Source organism: Colias croceus, chromosome 24 (assembly GCF_905220415.1).
Source record: "Colias croceus chromosome 24, ilColCroc2.1".
Taxonomy (NCBI): domain Eukaryota; kingdom Metazoa; phylum Arthropoda; class Insecta; order Lepidoptera; family Pieridae; genus Colias; species Colias croceus.
In genome coordinates, this window is record NC_059560.1 from 5516339 (window position 1) to 5537279 (window position 20941).

At 31.1% G+C, this 20941-nt stretch overlaps 1 protein-coding gene across 1 annotated transcript; it reads left to right on the top strand.

Annotated features, from left to right (window-relative positions):
- Window positions 1–14755: 14755 nt before the first annotated feature.
- Window positions 14756–18233, top strand: LOC123702648. The gene is made up of 2 exons (XM_045650410.1): window positions 14756–15155; window positions 17983–18233. Exons 1-2 carry the CDS (start codon window positions 14756–14758, stop codon window positions 18231–18233), a joined length of 651 nt encoding a protein of 216 aa, XP_045506366.1.
- Window positions 18234–20941: the final 2708 nt, after the last annotated feature.

Genomic DNA, 20941 nt, shown 5'->3' on the forward strand with positions numbered 1-20941 from the left:
TATCAAATTAGAATAATAGAGTCTTGAGTTTACGACTTTCTTCAATCAGGAGGGGAAAGTATAATTTTTTATTTATTTCATACGTGACGATCATTTCGTTGATCTATGGGAAATTATGGTTTGATAGATTTATGTATGAATTAATATTCATATCAAATAATTATTAATGTCAAACATATTCATATTAATTCAGAGAGCTTCATGATTAATCCTTCAAAATTAAAGTACGATTATAATTTCGCCAAGGAAATAGGCAATTTAAATCATAAGTTATAATGCTTGAATTTATCTCAAAGTTTGTCATCCATACTAATATTATAAATGCGAAAGTAACTCTGTCTGTCTGTCTGTCTGTTACTCAATCACGCCTAAACTACTGAACCAATTTTCATGAAATTTGGTATGGATATATTTTGATACCCAAGAAAGGACATAGGCTACTTTTTATCCCGGGAAAATAACGCAATCCCGGAAATCCCACGGGAACGGGAACTAAGCGGGTTTTTCTTTGACTGCGCGGGCGAAGCCGCGGGCGGAGACCTAGTAATATTATAAACAAGAAAACGTTATTTAGGATAACGCAAATAGTAGTACATAGATAATATTATATTCAATCAACAATTGCTTATTATCTAAATCCATAATTACATATGATTTCTATTCGATTTATAAGATTAAATACATATTTTTTATCAATGTATTCCGAGCATTCCCAGTATTCTTAGCCCATTCATAATAATTTATATCTGATTTCATACTCCTTAACTAAAATTGTAGTTTACTCTACAAATTGATTGGTAGAGTAAAAATAACACATTTTTAAGGTTAATTTGCCTATGAAATAAACTAATAAATAATTCAACGGTCATAAAAACTGATTGAAAACTTTATTATAACAAGATAAGATAAGCTATTCTCGTTTTAATATTATTTTATTAGCACAAATAAATAATAATAATAATCAGTCCGTTAAGTCTTACTCTGTCCCTATGTCCCTATGTCCATTTGCATGCTTAAATCTTTAAAAGTACGCAACGGATTTTGATGCGGTTTTTTTAATAGATAGAGTGATTCAAGTGGAAGCTTTTAGGATATAATTTATTAGGTTTTAGACAAAGCAGGCGAAGCCGTGGGCGGAAGCTAGTACAAGATAAAACCTAACTAAAAACATATAACTATACTCCGTATAGCCTTCAAATCTTTCGAAAGAAGAGAAACTTGATTACATCAGATCAACGAATACAGGTGTATTATTTCGCAACTCATGTGAAAGTCGAAAGTTGGAAAGTGAATGTGAATCGCCCTTAAAAATTCGTAATTATTGCTCGAAATCTTGGAGTTGAATATGTGGTTCTGTATATAGTTAAAGTAGTATATTATTGTTGAAAGAAATATCATACTTGCTTCTTTAGTAGTCCTTAGTAATTCCTGTTATCTATTCTACTCCTACTAATATTATTAATGCGAAAGTTTGTGAGGATGTGTGTGTGTGTTTGTTACCCTTTCACGCAAATACTACTGAACCGATTACATTGAAATTTAGCACACATATAGAGGGTAACTTGGATTGACACATAGGATAGGTTTCATCCCGGGAATCCCACGGGAACGGAAACTATGCGGGTTTTTCTTTCAAAACGCGGGTGAAGCCGCGGGCGGAAAGCTAGTAATATTATAAATGCGAAAGTTTGTGAGGATTGATATTTGTTATTCTTTCACGCAATTACTACAGAACCGATTACAATGAAATTCGGTATGTAGGTAGCTGAAGACCCAGAATAAAACATAAGCTACTTTTTATCCCGTAAATCCCACAGAAACGAGAACTATGTAGGTCCTTCTTTGAAAACGCGGGCGAAGTCGCGGGCGTAAATCTAGTACTTACATAACATTTTAATTAATGTGTGTTTGTTTGTCTTTTAGGTCGCAACGAAGCAATTTTATATTATGAATTTTCAATCTTAAGGTATTTGGAAGGCTATAAAGTGACATAGGCTACTATCTGGTTACTGAGAATTTATTTCTGACCACGTGGGTGAAACCGCGGCAAAAAGTTAGTACGAATATGAGCTATAATTCAAATATGATATATTTATTCAACAAGACTCCTAAAACGAGTACTTTTGTGTCGTTAAAATAAAGAAAAAAATATTTACCATCGGTTCGGAAAATAGTTTCTATAGAGAAGAGCCAAACTCTCTCGACCTCGAGTTAAGTAACTTTTTGAGTTTACTGTCTTTACAGTAAACTCAAAAAGTTACTTAACTCGAATATATTGAACTAATAAATGCCCTTATCATCTATACGATTATTTTCTTAAAAATATATAACTAAGTCAGTTAATCTAATATATATTATAAAGGCGAAAGTTTGTATGGATGTATGGATGTTTGTTACTCTTTCACGTAAAAACTACTGAACCGATTACAATGAAATTTAGCACACATATAGAGGGTAACTTGGATTAACACATAGGATGGTTTTTATCCCGGAAATTCCACGGGAACGGGAACTATGCGGGTTTTCCTTTGCAAACGCGGGCGAAGCCGCGGGCGGAAATCTAGTATAATATATACTACATACCTATGTAGAAATGTCAAAGATTTAATACAATAGGGACCTCCTATTGTATTAAATCTTTGAGGGAATATAAATTAGTGGACACAACAACTTAAAACATATTAATTATTATGGTTGCCATTACATTTTCTCTCTACAATATTCTTTTTCACTTCTAGAATTAATTTTTTCAAATTCATATCGTAACAACAGCACATGTACCAAAGCACAGAGCTTTCTCTGACGTCACGAATCGTTATATCATTCGGGAAAGTCGGTCGTTGAACCCGGACCGGCACACTTACCTTATACTGTGGGAGCGGATGTCCATAGACACGACAAGTTTCTATTATTTTTTTATATGTTCAAAATAAGTATTGATTGTCTGTGGTATGTATGTGAGGGGTATATTTTGTTATTTGTGATATAGGGGGATGTTTAGGAAAGGTGTTATTCTGTAATCTGAATGAATTCAAACTTAAACATTTATTTATAAAACTATACATACTTTCTTTTGAAGCGCTTTGGAATCAAAATTGGTAATTTATTATTTATCTACTATAATAAGGATGCAATATTAACATGAAACATTTATTTTTACAATAAAACAACTGTGTTGTATCTTCATTGTTATTACCTTATCAATGTATTACTATTACAATGTGTTTTTTTTTTCAAAGTTATGAGAACGTTTTAATATATGTAAATAGTTGTAAACGAAGTACTCATGTGAGACTTCCTTTAAAATTGGATGTCATTACTTACTCTGTGGGTGTTTGTACACTATGGTTTCACGTTACTCTATAAATTATATACCTAATGGGAAATATTATGCATTAAACAGTAACATATTGTAATATTTTATGTTACAGGTATTGGTACAAAACACAATCAATTGAATATTAATATTTATAAAATACTATCTCTCTATCTTCGAAAATATCAAAAAATCTACAAATTAATTTTCAATATACAGAATAACATATCCACTATATACTGAATTACAGCTGTAGACATAACCATCACTTAAAAAGGAAATTCAATTCAAAATCTACTGGAATAGACGATACTAAATAAATAATCCCATACATAAGCGTTTTCTTTAACCTTGTCCAATACATTCCAATGCTCGTAATGAACTTCAAATGCTCAGAAGGCACTTTCTCCATAAAAACATTAGTTCTTATTACGAAGGCAATAGAGTGGAAATTGTTTTCCATTCGATTGCTTTTATAAATATGTATTTGGGATGCCGATTGGAATGTGAGCCTACTGGCCTGATTTGTTCATATGAATGTGTGAATTTTAATAAAGAATATATAGTATGCAATGGGAACAAAACTGTTTATTGCTATTGTGTTGTTTATAAGGCGTAGTCTGGAGTTCTCCCAAAAGACGGATGCAAAGAAAGATCGCTGTCCGTTTTTCTGATTGATTTTCTATGAGATAGATGTGTCGTCTATAATCTGTAATTATAACTACTAAAAACTATTAAAACGGAGAAAATACCTATAGGTAGAGTAATCAATAATATCTTGTCTGCAGTAATTACTAAGAAACATGTGAAAATTATCTAGTGATGAGACTTTTTTTTGTGTGATATTTCGATTAGAGTTATTTAAATAAAACAAATAAGTACTTATATGAATCATCTATTCATGTCTTTAATTCAATAAAGCCCTAGTGTAGAGAGTATTTGTAAGAAATTAAATGGTAATGGAAAATTATTGAATAACAGTCAAATGGTATATTTTACAAGTAAAATTGAGGTATTATAGTCATATTGTATACTTAAAAGACTTTATAACAATTAGTTTGAAAAGTTCTACATAATATGGAAACAATACAAAATATTCATAGATATCTGATTATCGATTACAAATAAAAGTGTTATAATATTACTTATAGAATTTAGTTTGTAACATTTCAAATAAAATATACTACAGGAATTATGAATATACATATGAAATTTACCAGATAATTAAAAGACTTTCCACTTACTGATTAACTGAAATTCTCTTTCTACTAGTATGAAATCATTACTTATGTTTACGAGTTTAATTTCAGTTTATTGTTTTAAGTAAAAGTCTAATTTATGTAAGTAAGTAATTGTTATGTGGAAATACGTCATGATTTTATGTATACCGTGTTCATTGATTATTTTAAAATTATTCCTATCTATAACATAGTTGGCAGAGATCAATGCATAGTGACAAGAACGCCCTTTTTGCTGTTATTTAATGTATTATTGTAACCTTTTTATTATATTATATATTATACTTTGTATCTTGCACAATAAAGTGTTAAATAAATAAATAAATAGTTAAACTTTTAATGTATTTTAGAATACTTTTTCGTTGCTATAAATCTTGTTACATACAATAATACCGTAGATATTCACTATATTCTAGTAGCAAAAGTCGACTTAAGAAATTAACCAGTCAGTCAACAGCAGGTGAGCTTCACAAAATATTTAGAGAGAAACCACGTAATACTCTCTACGTATTACCAACTGCGTTCACGGGCGAGCGACTACTTTCACAACTTTCATTTTTCATGTACCTGCCCGTGCCACTTTCTACAAACACACAAAATGTACCCTAAACACAATGGACAAGGTCGAGATTTGAATGTGTAACGAAATTCCTTGGTTACGTAACGTTTTGTAAGTTTTTTCGTTTTTGTTACCTACCTCTGTTTGGGTATCGAATTTGTATTGTGTTCTGTTGAATAATATTTATGAGTTCACTGCTGAAATATTCTAGATAATGTAACAGTTGTATACCTGTACTAATATTAGTACCTATATCTGAACGAAAAAAATGGGTATTACATTATTTTATGTAACTATTTATAGTTCACATAATGTAACATTTAAAATACAACACTAATATATTAAAATATGTTTAAATTCATTGAGAATTAATTCATCAAAGTACCTATACTTACACTTTATTTAACGTTCAGCTTTAAATTCAATGTGAAATGAAATAATATACATTTATTTATCCCATTTAAAGAATAGAACATGTGTTTAGGGCGTAAAAAATTCATTATTTTTCGTTGATTGCACTCTACTGAATGAAAATCCATTTTTTTGATCTATTATTTTTTTAATTATTTCATTAACTATTTTATATAAGACTCGAGTCTTTCCAGTTCGACAGAAAAAAATAATTGCAACTTTTACAAGCTTCAAGAAACAGTGTAATAAAGTCAAGGATTTCATTATTGTATAATAATAACATTAATTTATGACAGTATGAATAACGAATTTTTTATCCATGGGCTCCGTTTCTCTCATAATAATGTAACTTCAATAAAACTACTTATTTTCTACTAATCAAATAGGATAGTAAATGCAGTAAAATTAACATTTAGACCAAAATAATTTAAGAATATAATGAAAAGTTTAAAAACAAATAGTACAAGGTAGTCTGCATAATTATTATAAACTAGAGGTCCGCCCCGGCTTCGCCCGTGGGGCGAAATAATATATTCGGGTATCAAAATATCTCCATACCAAATTTCATGCAAATTAGTTCAGTAGTTTAGGCGTGATTGAGTAACAGACAGACAGACAGAGTTACTTTTGCATTTATAATATTAAGTATGGATGTAGAGGGTTTTTTTTTCTTTTTATTAAGGCTACCACTAGCGACATCTTTTGATATTTTCCCCGTACTAACACAATATTTGTTTCAACGCCATCTACCGACGAATAGTACTAAACATTACAAAATAACAACGGAGAGAGATGTAAAAAGTGAAAGATACAATAATAAACGATAGAGCGCGCTTTTTTTGTTCTTTTTTTAAATGAAAGTAAGAAAATGAAGTTGTATCGGACGGTGTTCTGTTAATTTGACATTAACCGTTTTGTTTTATTTGTCATTATTATAAACAGTTGTGTTATGATACTTCGTGATACTTCGCAGCCAATTTATTTTATTTGTGATGAAACGAGAAGGAAAGTGGTGCATTACCCGAGTTTTAAACTCAAACTCAAACTCAAACATTCATTTATTCAATTAGACTACTATTTAGTAGCACTTTCGAATCGTCATTACATAATTATTTTAACATTTACCACCGATTCGGAAAGCAGTGATCTATGGAGAAGAATCGGCAAGAAACTCCATAGTTGCTCTTTTAAAATCATGTCGATATTACATAATATGTAAATTATATCTAAATACATAATATATCATAATATACAAAGAATTACTGTCCTGTGGTTTTTACGCGACAACCCTCCATGGGTTTTTATCGTCCATATATTCCTGAATACTGTAGTACGCTCTCTGAACTAGTACATTTTTTATATAAGTTTTAAATTTAGAACTACTAAACTCTCTAATATTATGAGGAATTCTATTGTAAAAGCGTATACCTTGACCCATAAATGAATTTTTAACTTTAGCTAATCGGAAAAATGGCATTTCAATTCTATTTCTGTTCCTTGTGCCATAACAGTGTCTATCTCCTACTCTTGTGTGTAAGTCGGCGTTTTTGTGTACATGCAAAATATTATTAAATATATACTGTGATGGTAGAGTAAGTATACCAGTATTCTTAAAGAGATCTCTTAGTGAGTCCCGAGCACGTAAATTATATATAGAGCGAATGGCTCTTTTCTGTAAGATAAATATAGTTTCTATATCTGCTGCCCTGCCCCATAGTAGAATTCCATAGGACATAATACTATGAAAGTAGCTGAAATATACCAATCTAGCTGTATCTTCATCGGTGAGATGCCTTACCTTTCGGACTGCATATGCTGCTGAACTGAGCTTACCTGCAGCGGTGTTGACATGGGCTCCCCACTGTAGTTTCTCGTCCAATGTTAACCCAAGAAATACAGTCGATTCTGTAGGGTGTAATACCTCCCCGTTCAAGGTAATATTTCTGCTCAACTTTTTAACGTTAGGTAGTAAAAATTCAACACAAGTTGTTTTTTTGGCATTTAATAATAAATTATTAGCAGTAAACCAGTCGGATATGTGTAAAAGAGTACTGTTCACTTCGTCAACATTTGGGTCATGCCTATCCACATTGAATATTAATGAGGTATCATCTGCAAACAGAACTATTTCACACCTATCCTGTAAATAATAAGGTAGATCATTGATATATACCAAGAACAAGAAGGGTCCTAAAATAGATCCTTGTGGAACACCAATGTTAATTGACGCACCGCTAGAACGTTCTCCATTAACAACTACAGTTTGTATCCTATCATGAAGGTATGAGGCTATGAGGTTCTGAGCTTGTCCTTTAATCCCATAGTGATTAAGTTTGCGCAATAAAGTACAATGTTCAACGCAGTCAAATGCCTTGGAGAGGTCACAAAATATCCCCAAAGCATTTTTTGAGTTTTCCCATGCCTTATATATATGTGTTAGTAGTGCAACTCCAGCATCTGTGGTTGAGCGCCCCTTTGTGAAACCAAACTGTTTGGTGTGCAGCAAATTATTAGAAGCAAAGTGACTAGTCAATTGGTTTAATATTAACTTTTCGAAAACTTTACTTAATGTTGGTAAAATCGAGATAGGTCTATAGTTGTTACAGTCTTCTTGATCACCTTTTTTAAATAGAGGTATAACTTTACTAAGCTTTAGTAAATTAGGAAATGTACCATAGTCACAACACCTATTAAATATGAAAGCTAAATTGTTTGCAATATTTTCTATTATATTATTAACTAAATTTACGGACATTCCCCAAAGATCACAAGTATTTTTTAAATTAAGTGTCTTAAATGCTGTAACAATATCATTAGCAGTTACGTGACGCAATTCAAATAATGTACTGCACCCCGCAACATGGTCCCTCAAAAAGGTCTCTGCAAGTATTGAAGACGAATTTAAATTATTAGTAATGCTAGCAGGGACACTACTAAAGAAATCTTCAAAAGCAAGCGCAACATCAGCATTTTTGTCAATAACCATGCCATTATTTACAAGTTTTATGGTATTACTTGATTTGCTTTTACCCATTTCACCATTAATAATAGACCAAACTGTTTTAACTTTATTATCCGAGTCGCGTATTTTATCCCTGATATACAAACGCTTCGCAGTAAAACAAACAATTTTAAAAGTTTTTGAGTAATTTCTAACATAACTAAGAAAAGATGGATCTTTATTATATTGCTTCATACCATATAACTCATAAAGAACAATCCTACACCTATGTATGCTAGGTGTCGCCCATTTACTAAATGGTAAATCCTTGGTAATATTTAAAGATTTAACTTTAAATATTTTTTCAAATTCACTATGAACTAAATTAAAAAGATTTTTAAACATTTCACAAGGATTATTATGACAGGATTGATCATTCAGTACGGGCAGGTTTTTATTAATATTATCTCTAAATTTATTAATGCCTTTTTTAGTTATAGGCCTAACATTAGTTCTTTTAAATTCAGGTAAGCAATCCCATTCAAAAACTACTTTCTGGCCACAGTGATCCGAAGTGAGTGTATTGAGAATATTTTTCTCTAAACAGATGCAGTCGCAGTATATATTATCAATACAGGTTGCAGAAGTAGGTGTAATTCGTGTGGGTTCATTAAAAAGTTTATACAGGTTAAATGACTGAAACAAATTAACAATTCGTGTTGCCGTTTGTGTTTGTAAAAGTACATCAATATTAAAATCACCACATACTATAACTTTTTTTTTACTCCTACTTAAACGCTTTAATATTTCTTCCATGACTGTCTCAAACATATTAAAGTCACTGGAAGGGGGTCTATAAACGCAAACAATAATGTAACGCTCCAGTTCAACACAGGACAGTTCAATGGTCCGTTCTATAGAAAGACTAACAATGTCAGTTCGTTCTTTGCATTTTACACTATTATGTACAAAAATAAGAGAACCTCCATGAATAGCATATGTCCTGAAGTATATACTTTTTAATTTATAATTATCAATATTTATTAACAACTGACATTGTTTAAGCCAATGTTCTGTTACACAAAAAACCTTAATACTATTATGATTTAAAAACAATTCTATTTCTAATAATTTGCTAGCCAAGCCTTGAATGTTTTGATGTACAATAGAAAAAGTCTGCTTAGCTGTTGTCTTATATACTAGTTTAAATCTAGCTTAGGGCTAGATTTTCTGTCAACACTAGGTTGGTGTATATAATTACTACTACATAAAATTATAGTAGATCCAGGGTCTGATACCGAACATGTACCAGACTGGTTAATATTATATGCTATTAACATAGCAAGTTCTCGCTTATATCTAGATGGCAGATACACTGTATTCCTTGTCAGAGTAAAAGATTTAATACACAAATTAATGTCAAAGTAAATAAATGCATCACAATGATGATTTGTTACATTATACAATTTTAAATTCATATTATGAATTAATCTATTTTGTTCTTGTGTCAAACCAGGTAGGTATGGCAATGTACACAACATAAATTTACATTTAGTCTTACTACTAATTTCCAACATTTTTTGAAATCCTACATCAATATCCTTATTTTTTACATTTAAACTATCTCCATAAAGTATAATTACAATATTATTCTTATTAAAGCTGAAATGGTCAAGTGATTTGATTATATAATTAAATGAACTGTTAGGAGTGCAAATATTAGTGACTTTAAGCCCTAAATTGTTGAGCATAGCACCAAAACCCTGACCAATATTATCTGACAACACAATAATTTCCTGCTCGGAAAGGTGTTTAGTTTTACTAGTTGAAATTGTTGTCACAGGTTTTTCACTATGTATGTCTGTGCAGTCAAGCTTATGGGGCGACATTTGCTCATTGTTACTTTTTGAACACTGACATACATAATTATTGGTCAGCGACTCAAAGCGATCCATATTTTCAGTACTCAATTTAATTAAGTCATGTTTATGGGAAAAACTGTTTTATTCGTTTTTAAATTTCCTCATCTAATTCGTCAAATCAATTTATTTATCAAATTCAGTATTTAAATTACAAACTTTTTAAAATATTTATGTTCGTAGTTCTAGACAAGAGAGGGTTTTTACTGAATGAGGTAGAATTGTAAAAAAAGTTATGGAATAATGTAACTGAATTGAAGAGCTATTTTGAATCTCTACTATGCTCCTATATAAATTTTGCTCACATTAGCGAAGCGGTTTAAGCTAGCTGCGCGAAGCTAGAGAAGGAAAATGGATTTTAAGGAAAAATTTAGCAAAAATTTTTTGACGTAATTTTGTTGATTAAGTATTTTTTACGTGATCAGTATATTATGCAAAACTACAAGTCCCTTCGCGCTTTGTATACCGATAGTGGGACACCCTGTATATGTACGAATAGAAAACTTTTTTAACTCTTACCAATCGGCTCGACATGACTGATATTATATTTTAAGACTATTTCACTTATTATAGATTTTATAATACTAAACTAATATACTGTAAGAGAACATAATACCGAAGAAAGATCTTTTAGAAGGGTCGTCACGGTTCAAACTCAATGCATGACAGCAGTCGACGGTGATAGAAAAATTAGTTCAGCTTTTCATGACTTTAAAACTTATTACTTAACTTATACTTATATAACTTTATTTCTGCGACATTCTAGTAAGGTTTTGTATTTATTCATAATGTATCGGTGAAAACTGCATCCAATTAAATTTTGCGCAATAAGCGTAAAAACATAGAGAGAAAAGCAAAAAAATAAAACAGAAAACATTGCTTTACCTTCTGTATTTAATATCATAGCGCTATTTATTCAATATCTATAACACAGATACCGGCTCGTAACAATTTTATTATAATGTGTACCTACATCGAACAGATCGCTTTTTTCTTTCACAGCAACGGGACGATTCAAGATATTTTTTTTTTGACTGGACATAATATTTAGCAGTCTAGAGAGATATAAGCTACTTTTTACAACACAGAAACATCCTTTTCCCATGGGAATTTCCTATAACGCGGACGAAGTCACGTGCAGAAGCTAGCTATACAAATGCTTTCGCTATCTATGAGTACATTTGCAGCCTGCCAATGACTCTTCAATGACTTTTGCATGTTATAGACCATTACGTTACATACGTAATGCTATAATATGAAATCAATTTCTACCTCATCAAGAGCTAACTTCAGAAAAGTGTATGAAAATTTCTATCAATTATATATATATATATTTTTTTTTCCGTTTAATTGATCAAGTCTTTCGAGATAACCTTTATTATACAGACCGTAACATTTTATTTGAAGTTATTGTTGTAAAGGTTGTAAATACTTTTTTATAGGAAAGCTTTGCTGAGATCGAACAATAGGGCTCTACGAGAAAAAAGTTAGTGGCCGGTAAAAAAAGGAATCATGGAAAAGTAAACCACAGACATAATTGTAACGAAAGCCATGTGGTTAAGCGTTTATAATCAGTCACAGCAAAAGATTTCGTAATATGATATTATAAGAAAATTTATTTATTACCAGCCATCATTCAAAATTAATGCAATGTACATTAAAAAGACTTTGTGTCTTCCTTTGTTTGTTTTCAGTAGGTACTATTGATTTATAGAAATAAATTATCTTTGCGTTCTTGTTCTTTTTGGAATCAAATAACAACACACCAAAACATTCACCAAACACGCTATCATTCATGATTTAAATCACCGTTTCAATTTACTACGAATATGTAACATGTTCACGGGTATAAAAATACAATTAAAAATCGTACTTCCTACAACTTCGTTCACGCACTTTTCCATGTGATTTTCACGCTATATAAAGGTGGTTCATTTTTCTCATCATCATCATCATCATCAGTCCATAATGTTCCCACTGCTGGGACACGGGCCTCCTATAAAGGCACAGGTCATAATCCACCACGCTGGCCAAGTTTTGGCAGATATCACATGTCCTCGATTTGATACTTCGACATGTCGGTTTCCTCACGATGTTTTCCTTCACCGTTTCGAAGAGTGGTGATGTTCTCAACATGCGCAGATGAATTGAAAAATCAATTTATTTCCTGCACGCTCGAACCCACGACTTATCGATTTGAAGTCAGAGGTAACCTAACCACGGTGAGTTTATTTTGCCTTATAATTATTATCAAGTATTGATGTATCTGTCTGTCTATCTGATCTCCGGGAAATGCAATATAATTGCTAGGTACATAATGGAAAGCTGTCATTAACCGCATGCTTCTTCGCTTTCTGGCCCCGAATCAGCACGACAATAATTTTGTCTTCAGTAATTGTGTTTGGTGGAACGAATTAAATTCACGGTACTGTATGGAAATTGTGTGGTATTTGCCTTTTAGGTGAAAACTGATCGTTCGATCGTGAAATGTAGCAAAAACGAAAATTAGATGTGCCATGTTGGCCTAATTTTGCCATATCGTGTGACATGACAGAAATTAACTAAACTATAATTTTTTTTTCAAATCCTATGTCTTACGGTTCTATCCTTTTCATTAAATAAAATGGACAAACGTGCGCTTCTTTAAAAAATCTTTATAAGTTACTGAATTAAAAGTACTTCACGAAAATCATATCAACAAATATCCTCTAGTTACATAGTTTAATTAATAAGAGGTTAAATAGTTAAAGATACATAACATGTTATCACATGACAGTTGTTACACAATTCGTACTCGTCAAAAAGTAGCCTATGCTTCGCTATGTTCGCTAAGGCCATAGAATATATTAATATTATACTCTAACTGCTACGGCTGTATTATATTTAATAAACTAAATCTGTAGCTTATTCTAGGTGTTTTTGTCAGCCACAATCAATTTAACGAAAATAGATTTAAGAAAATTACAAAGTTTACCTACTCATTGTTTTTATTTTCAGATTTTAAGGTCTGTAATACATTTACAATTATAAATATCCTACTAATATTATAAATGCGAAAGTTTGTATGGATGTACGGATGTTTGTTACTCTTTCACGTAAAAACTACTGAACCGATTACAATGAAATTTAGCACACATATAGAGGGTAACTTGGATTAACACATAGGATAGTTTTTATCCCGGAAATCCCACGGGAACGGGAACTATGCGGGTTTTCCTTTGCAAACGCGGGCGAAGCCGCGGGCGGAAATCTAGTTATAAATATAGTAGTATAATGCGTTCATTGAGAAAAATAAATTTTCTTTGCACGCTCACCTGGTCATCAATCTGCAGATTATGATCATTTTTACATTTATGTGAAATTTCTTAGCTTACTAGACTTTCAAATGACTATTATAGACTTATAATACTGGATTATCTTTTAGACATTATAAAGAAAACTATAGTTGAGATGGGAGGTCGATAGATGAGCCATTGCTACGACAGGTAAAGTAAAGGACACGGGTTTGAATCCAACATTATAATCGAACTTTTTCTATTCATTTAATGCCAAAATACAACTTGCTAACAATTTTAATCCCGTGTAATATATTCTGATTAGTTATCTATACTTATCGCATTTTGTATGAGAAGAATTTTTTTCTTGATTTGGGTCAAACGGTCTAGCCGTATAAGTTCAGTAATATCTAGTATCGTATAACAAAAGGCTTATAAGTGATCAAACAATTATCTGATATCAACGTTCAACAGTTTTCAATACGAATGAATATCTCACACTGACGATCAGTGCCTACTTGGAACTAAGATTGGAAATTAGGCGTTACAATTAAGAAATCCATGTTAGGTATGTGCAGTTTGATTAAAAAAATAATAATTACTGCATCAAACATCTGAGTAATTTAACTTTAATTCATGTAATAGATCGATCTTAGATGTTTGATGTTTGATGTTTTTCGTAAAATAAATCAATACTGTACCAATACAAAAATGTAAAGTTCTAAAAGTAACGAACTACTATCAATTTCCTCCACTACGGTGACTGCTTCAGATAATCAACTAAGACCTTTTTCAAACAAACTCTAAAACAAGCTCTAAACCACACATAATTAGGACCACATTTGCTTACCACATTTTCAACTTTTTGCAATCAGCCTTCTATGAAAATATAATGGACTTGGGGTTTACTCCGTACTAATAATACTATGTGCGATATAAAAGCAGAGTGTCGCATTCATTCGTTTATCAAAGTGTAACCGCATTCATTCGATACAGACGTTTTAAAATGTATTATTTATCTATGATTTTTTTGTCTGTGGCATGTGCTATGCCGAATCCTGAGACGCCAGTGGACGTAGAATCGGCAGCACGGGCGATGGGGAAGGATTGTAGTGGCGGGATTTTCAGCCCTACGTGTTTGAAAATAGAAGCTATATCGCTATTGGAGAAACTTAATTCAAAGGAGGAGCTCCAGTTGTTGCCTGGTGTAAGTGTGGTGAAGGAAGATAAGGAGAATGGGAGTAAAGCTGATGAATTTGCCGCGGAATTGGCAAGAGCGCTGCCTTCAAAACCAGACGAGAGATTGGATAAATATCTGCTCTATAGATTGGGATCTTACTTGGATTCGCATTCAGTGAAACTTAGGCTGTTAGATGATGGTGCTACTGAAGATGCGAGGGCTTTGATTAGTGAAGGAAGAGGAAAAGGAGGTGGCCTGGGCGGTGGCAAGAAAGGCGGTATGGGTGGATTGTTAGCCGCCGGGCTTATGATGAAAGGTAAGATAATCGTTTATTTAATGTTTGAAAGCTTTATTGCATCAAAATATAATATATAAAAATGTAAAGTTCCGATGTGTGTTCCTTCTAAACTTCCATAATATTATCAGGTAGTATAAAATATAAGCATATTAGACGTACTTTTAATCAAGAGATACAAGATCTATTGCGGCTTGTCTTCTGAATAGAGTCTGAATAAAGAGGGACGTCAAAAATACTACGATATAATTTAATGGTAGTATTGTCAGATCTCTTAATTTTTTAGATATATTGAAAAGCGAATAATATATAAAGTTATGCAGAGATTTGAACCAAATCTAAACGAAAAAGCTTTACCTTTGGCGAGCAGATATCGTAAAAAGCAAGAATTTGATTCATCTTCTGAGAAAATGAATTCATCGTTATATTATTGTATTGTATTTCTTCCTTTGGAGCTATTCTATCTATCGCATTTATAAGTTTACTTTTCTTTGCAAGATTTTTTTCAGTGACAGTTGAACTCTTCATACTGACGACTAACTAGAAAAAGGCAATAATATGATTTGAAAATTTTTTTTACCAAAATATGCGATGTCTTATTTTTTGAAAACTTTTTTTTTCATGCCACACACGTAACCAAACATTATCCAAATCTGATGAAATAAGTTTAAATTATTTCTATTTTATTAACGTGTAAGTGAAAAAGTAGGATGCGATATTAATATAATAATATGTAATTGCATACATTTCACCTTTACTTTAGAACTTCAATTATCGCAAAAACTTAATATTCCCAGTCGGAACAGTAGTAAAATCTCGTATTTATCATTAAAATTAGACAAGAGAAACGATGTTATCAATTCTGAAACTCATATTTTACACATCATAATTAGCTACATAAAAATATTTCAAAAAGATCAAGCTTAAAATTTTCTGAAAAAGACTAAATATATGCTTACATTGGAACTTCTTTTTATTTCGGGATAAGGATTAATGTAAAGGAGATGCAAAACTCTCAATCTGTGGATTAAATCGCCAGTCTTATTTTATAATTAGTGTAATAAAATAGTGATCTATACACGCAAGCTCTATGATCCATGCTACTCTACCCATAAACATAACTTTTTCTCTTTAATAACCAATTATTCAAACAAACCATATTATATACAATGTATAATATTCTCTCGCATTCCATACTAATATTATAAATGCGAAAGTAACTTGTCTGTCTATTACTCAATCACACCATAACTACTGAACCAATTTGCAAGAAATTTGGTATAGAGATATTTTGATACCCGAGAAAGGACATAGGCTACTTTTTACTCCGGGACATAGGATAGGTTATATCCCGGAAATCCCACGGGAACGGGAACTATCCGGGTTTTTCTTTGACTGCGCGGGTGAAGCCGCGGGTGGAAAGCTAGTTAGCTATAAAGTTTTTTTCCATTTAAATTGGTAGAATGATTTCAATAGGACTATAAAAGTGACGTTTGAAGCAATCATAAATCATTATGAAGCAGAGCATGAAAATAATAGTGGCAAGTGTCGTTCGTATAATTTCTTACAATCATACCACATCTGTAATAATACTTTTCCATTGTCAATGTCAATTAAAAAAAAAATACTAAATGAAATCCGCGGCTTCACTTAATATGTAGAATTAGTTTAAACTGTTAATTCGACTATTTTCTCAATTATTTAATTAATTTTAGTCCTAATTTTAGTATTAATTCGTAGTCTATTAATCTAGTCTAATTAATAGACTACGAATATTATCTAAAATGTTATTTGTATTCGAAATTTCATACAAATTAGACAGCTTTTTTCATGAAAGAATAACCATTTTCTGTCCTTTATGATGCTTTTTCATTTAGTTTGAAGTTTGAAGCGTTTAGCGTTTGAAGTTGCGTTGCGTCGATACTCGATATTGGTTATTTACAAACACATTCCTCGCTACATATCCTCGTACATATTATTAGTGGAAAAGCACCCTTAACTTCGCAAACTATCATGATTATTTATTGTATAACTAGCTTTCCGCCCCAGCATCGCCCGTGGCTAACATGTTTACGTTTTCTCTCCATAAGTACCATCCTCGTACTTCAAGGAATATTATAAAAAAATAATTAATGAAATCGATTCAGCCGTTCGCAAGTTTTGCGCTTAGCAACATTTGGCGATTCATTTTTATTATAAAGATTAGGATAAGTTTGAATTTATTAGAATACATTTAAATGGTTTTTAGTGATATTTGTTTTATTGTAGCCAACGATTTGCAGCAATGCATCTGAAATCGCACTACCTATGGGATGGGATAAACTCAAACATTTATTTATTCATTTAGACTTCTTTTAGAAGCACTTTCGAATCATCATTACATATCACCATCAAGCGACTGTAACGAATAAAGAATAAAAATAAAAAGCCTATCGAACCGTGTACATTACGGTGCATTGAGACCAAACGAACATCGAGCTAGAGCTAGAGCAAGAGCTTTCATGATCTTTTAGTATAAACGTAAACTCGTATTCAGTATTGTTCAGTATTAGAACATTGCATAGAATATTTTCGAACGCACTAAGAACAACGAAAGAATGCTCTACGCCTATTTACACTAAAATAATTTGACATAGTGGGGTTAGAATGAGCTTTTATCTTCTTTTATCCTATGAACCTATTGTGGAATCATTAATGTATCTAACTTATTTTCTGAGTGAAAAGGAAAGGTTAACCGTTTAAAAATGTACAATTAATATAGCTCTGGTAAGCAATAGTATAATAACCGCCGCAATATTATTATCGCAATAGTCTTAAAAATGTTTTTTTTTTTTTTACTTTTTTACAGGTACAATGATGTCACTAGGCTTAGGAGCGCTCGCGCTTTTAGCGGGCAAAGCGCTGATGACCGCTCTAATGTCTCTCCTTCTCTCCGCTGTCATTGGCCTGAAATCTCTCTCCTCAGGCGGTAAATCCACGACGTATGAAATCGTTTCTAAACCTGTTTACAGCCATTCTCATTCCCATTCAACTGCGCATGAAGATGTAGGAGGTTACGGCCATTCAGGGTACGGCAGAAACTTAAAGGCTAGACGCTAATCATGAATTGGGGGCATGCGATTATAATTTTGATCTTGCAATGAAAATGTTTTGTATCCATGTTTAGTTATAAGTATGTATGTGTGTGTATGAATATCATAAATTATTGTTTTGAAATGGTTATGGATGTGTGCATTTATATTGTGTGTCATTGTTAAATTATTTTAATAATTTATTACGTTAATTAATTATTTAACTCGTTTTATACTTTTGTATTCCAGTGTACCTAGATAAATTTTTGTATGTATTGCATTATTATCTATGTAATTTTGTGTAAAGTATATTTTTATGTAGGTATATATTTAAATGTATGTTTATGTAACGTTTATTATTTGTATATTTGCCAGCAATATATAAGTATATTATTTTATTATATGTTTATTAATTGCATTTAATTATTAAATAGCATTTTAAGTAATTTAAGTAGTATATCACGTTGGGATATTATTTTCACATTTTGCTACTTTTTATTTTTCTTATAAATACTATATTTATTATATTTTATATTATTAATACGTATAAATAATATGATATGTGAAAGTACAAATTTAGCATTATTAATATCAGTATTAAATTTTATAGTACATATTATATATGAATATCTGTGATTTATTGTATAGTATATAAATGTGTTATGTATTTTTGTAATAATTTTATAACAATGGAAATAAAGTGTTTATGGTTATGTGACATTTTTATTCGTATTCTATTGTTTTAAGTTATTCTTAAACCTTTTATTTATTAGCTTTGGAGGTTCATAGATAGTACCTAATAGTAGATGTATCTCATCTAAGAAAAAATATATCACAATTAATTTTGTAAATCTGTTCTAATAAGTATTATAAATCAGAAGATATTGCTTATTTGGTTAAACTGTGCTTAAATGCTTCGAATTGAGGCTATAATATAACATAACGCTATGACCAATAGGAGTGATGAAAAATGTTGCAAATAATATTTCTTTGTAGAGTAGATGATACAATATACTTAAGCCTATTTCCTCTGTTAAGAATAGAAGATGGTATAATAACTTTATTAACATTCATTCAGTATTAAAAGTTTCTCTCACTATTTTCTCTTCAGCTTTTTTCCATCAACATAGGCTCCTTAGGTATGCTATTTATTTACTTTAAAAACAATTTATTTGTATCGTCTATACTCTATATAATACAACTCTACTGCTTCTATCTGAGGATGACTGTAACAACTGCTACGTATTACGATCTGTCGTATACTCTACTAGTCTTAATATTATTTTTTTCATAATTTTTAAGCTACTTTTGATGGAAGCTGTAAGAGCTTAAGTGTTTTATATAGAAACTGTATTTATTCTATTATCAAAGTAAGCGCTATTCCATTATACCTACTTTAACCAATAAGATATCTATAACTAATTTCATATAAATGTCGTGAAATTATAGGAGACTCACTTTTTATTAATCTATACTAATTTCATATAAATGTCGTGAAATTATAGGAGACTCACTACTGTAGGTAAAACTTTTTTCTAACAGAACTAGTTACTGACGGTATTATTTGTGACATAAGTTTTTTTATCCCGGGTAAACACGTACCTACGAAGCCGGGGCAAGTGGCTATTCTTGGATGTTATAGGAATATGAATCTCATTAAAATAACATTAAAAATTTCATTTCAAAGATATAAATCCATGTTCTTTGGATTGTTAAATTTGTCTTCTCTACAATGACTTTCCTTAGCTTAACCACATTACTTTATTTCGTTTTGATTCAATGAACAAAGAGATTGAATATTTTTTTATAGGAAACAGTTTTGAATGTAAATTCATAAACATTTTTTTTAAAGCTGGGTATTGATGTTTTAACATTAAATTTGATGGTTTTAATTGAATCAATCAATATCATTTCGATATAATATTTTCTTATATATATTTAAATAATAATTGAAGATGTTTAGCATAAATATTATATTTTTGAACGCTTAATAAGATAATGTACTTACCTATTTATTATACCTTCTATACAGAGGACAGGCAACCCATTTTGATGGCAAGTGTTATCATAGTCCAATTTATTTTGGACTTAACAAACTATACATTAAAGATAATAGATCGCAACCCAAAAAAATGTATACAATTACTATTACAATGCGATAAGCTTACAGTTATCTAATACCATACATACAAAAACCACAGAAATTCGGTAATACGACTCAACTACTTTTAAAAGTTATATCCACAAGTATGAAGGCATTATTTTAAACATTTTTGCTATCCCTGGACAATCTGAAGTATCTGGAGCACTAGATGAAAAGAATATGTTTTATATGATTCATTGTATTTGATGGTAAAATCTATTCAATCGTTAGGTATTTAAAAGCACATTAGAGTCTCCACTCTACATTATCTTTTGAGGAAACTGTTACTACGTATTCCACTAGTCTACTTACTTAAAAATAGTTGGTACATTAACTAATTATCTCCGAAAAGATGTAAGAGAAATTCACATTTCTATCAAATTGATCGCGTTAGCTGATTATTTGAAAGTAAGCTCATTTCTCCGTAACAAAGCTTGCATTTTGCTTTTTTTAACAATTCTGGCGTCTTGTTTGCTTTTTATCATTTACTTATGGTATAAAATCTCCGCTGATAGTATCTGCTTTATCAGTCACATTCTGACATCGAACGAAATGGTATTAGGTTTTTGAACAGTGAATAAAGTGAAGTGACA

What these genes read in the sequence shown, in the direction of transcription:
- LOC123702648 (XM_045650410.1), top strand. Translation starts at nt 14,756, where the DNA reads ATGGGGAAGGATTGTAGTGGCGGGATTTTCAGCCCTACGTGTTTGAAA. An exon ending in CGCCGGGCTTATGATGAAAG is followed by an intron (nt 15,156 to 17,982) that starts GTAAGATAATCG and finishes ACTTTTTTACAG; the next exon opens with GTACAATGATGTCACTAGGC.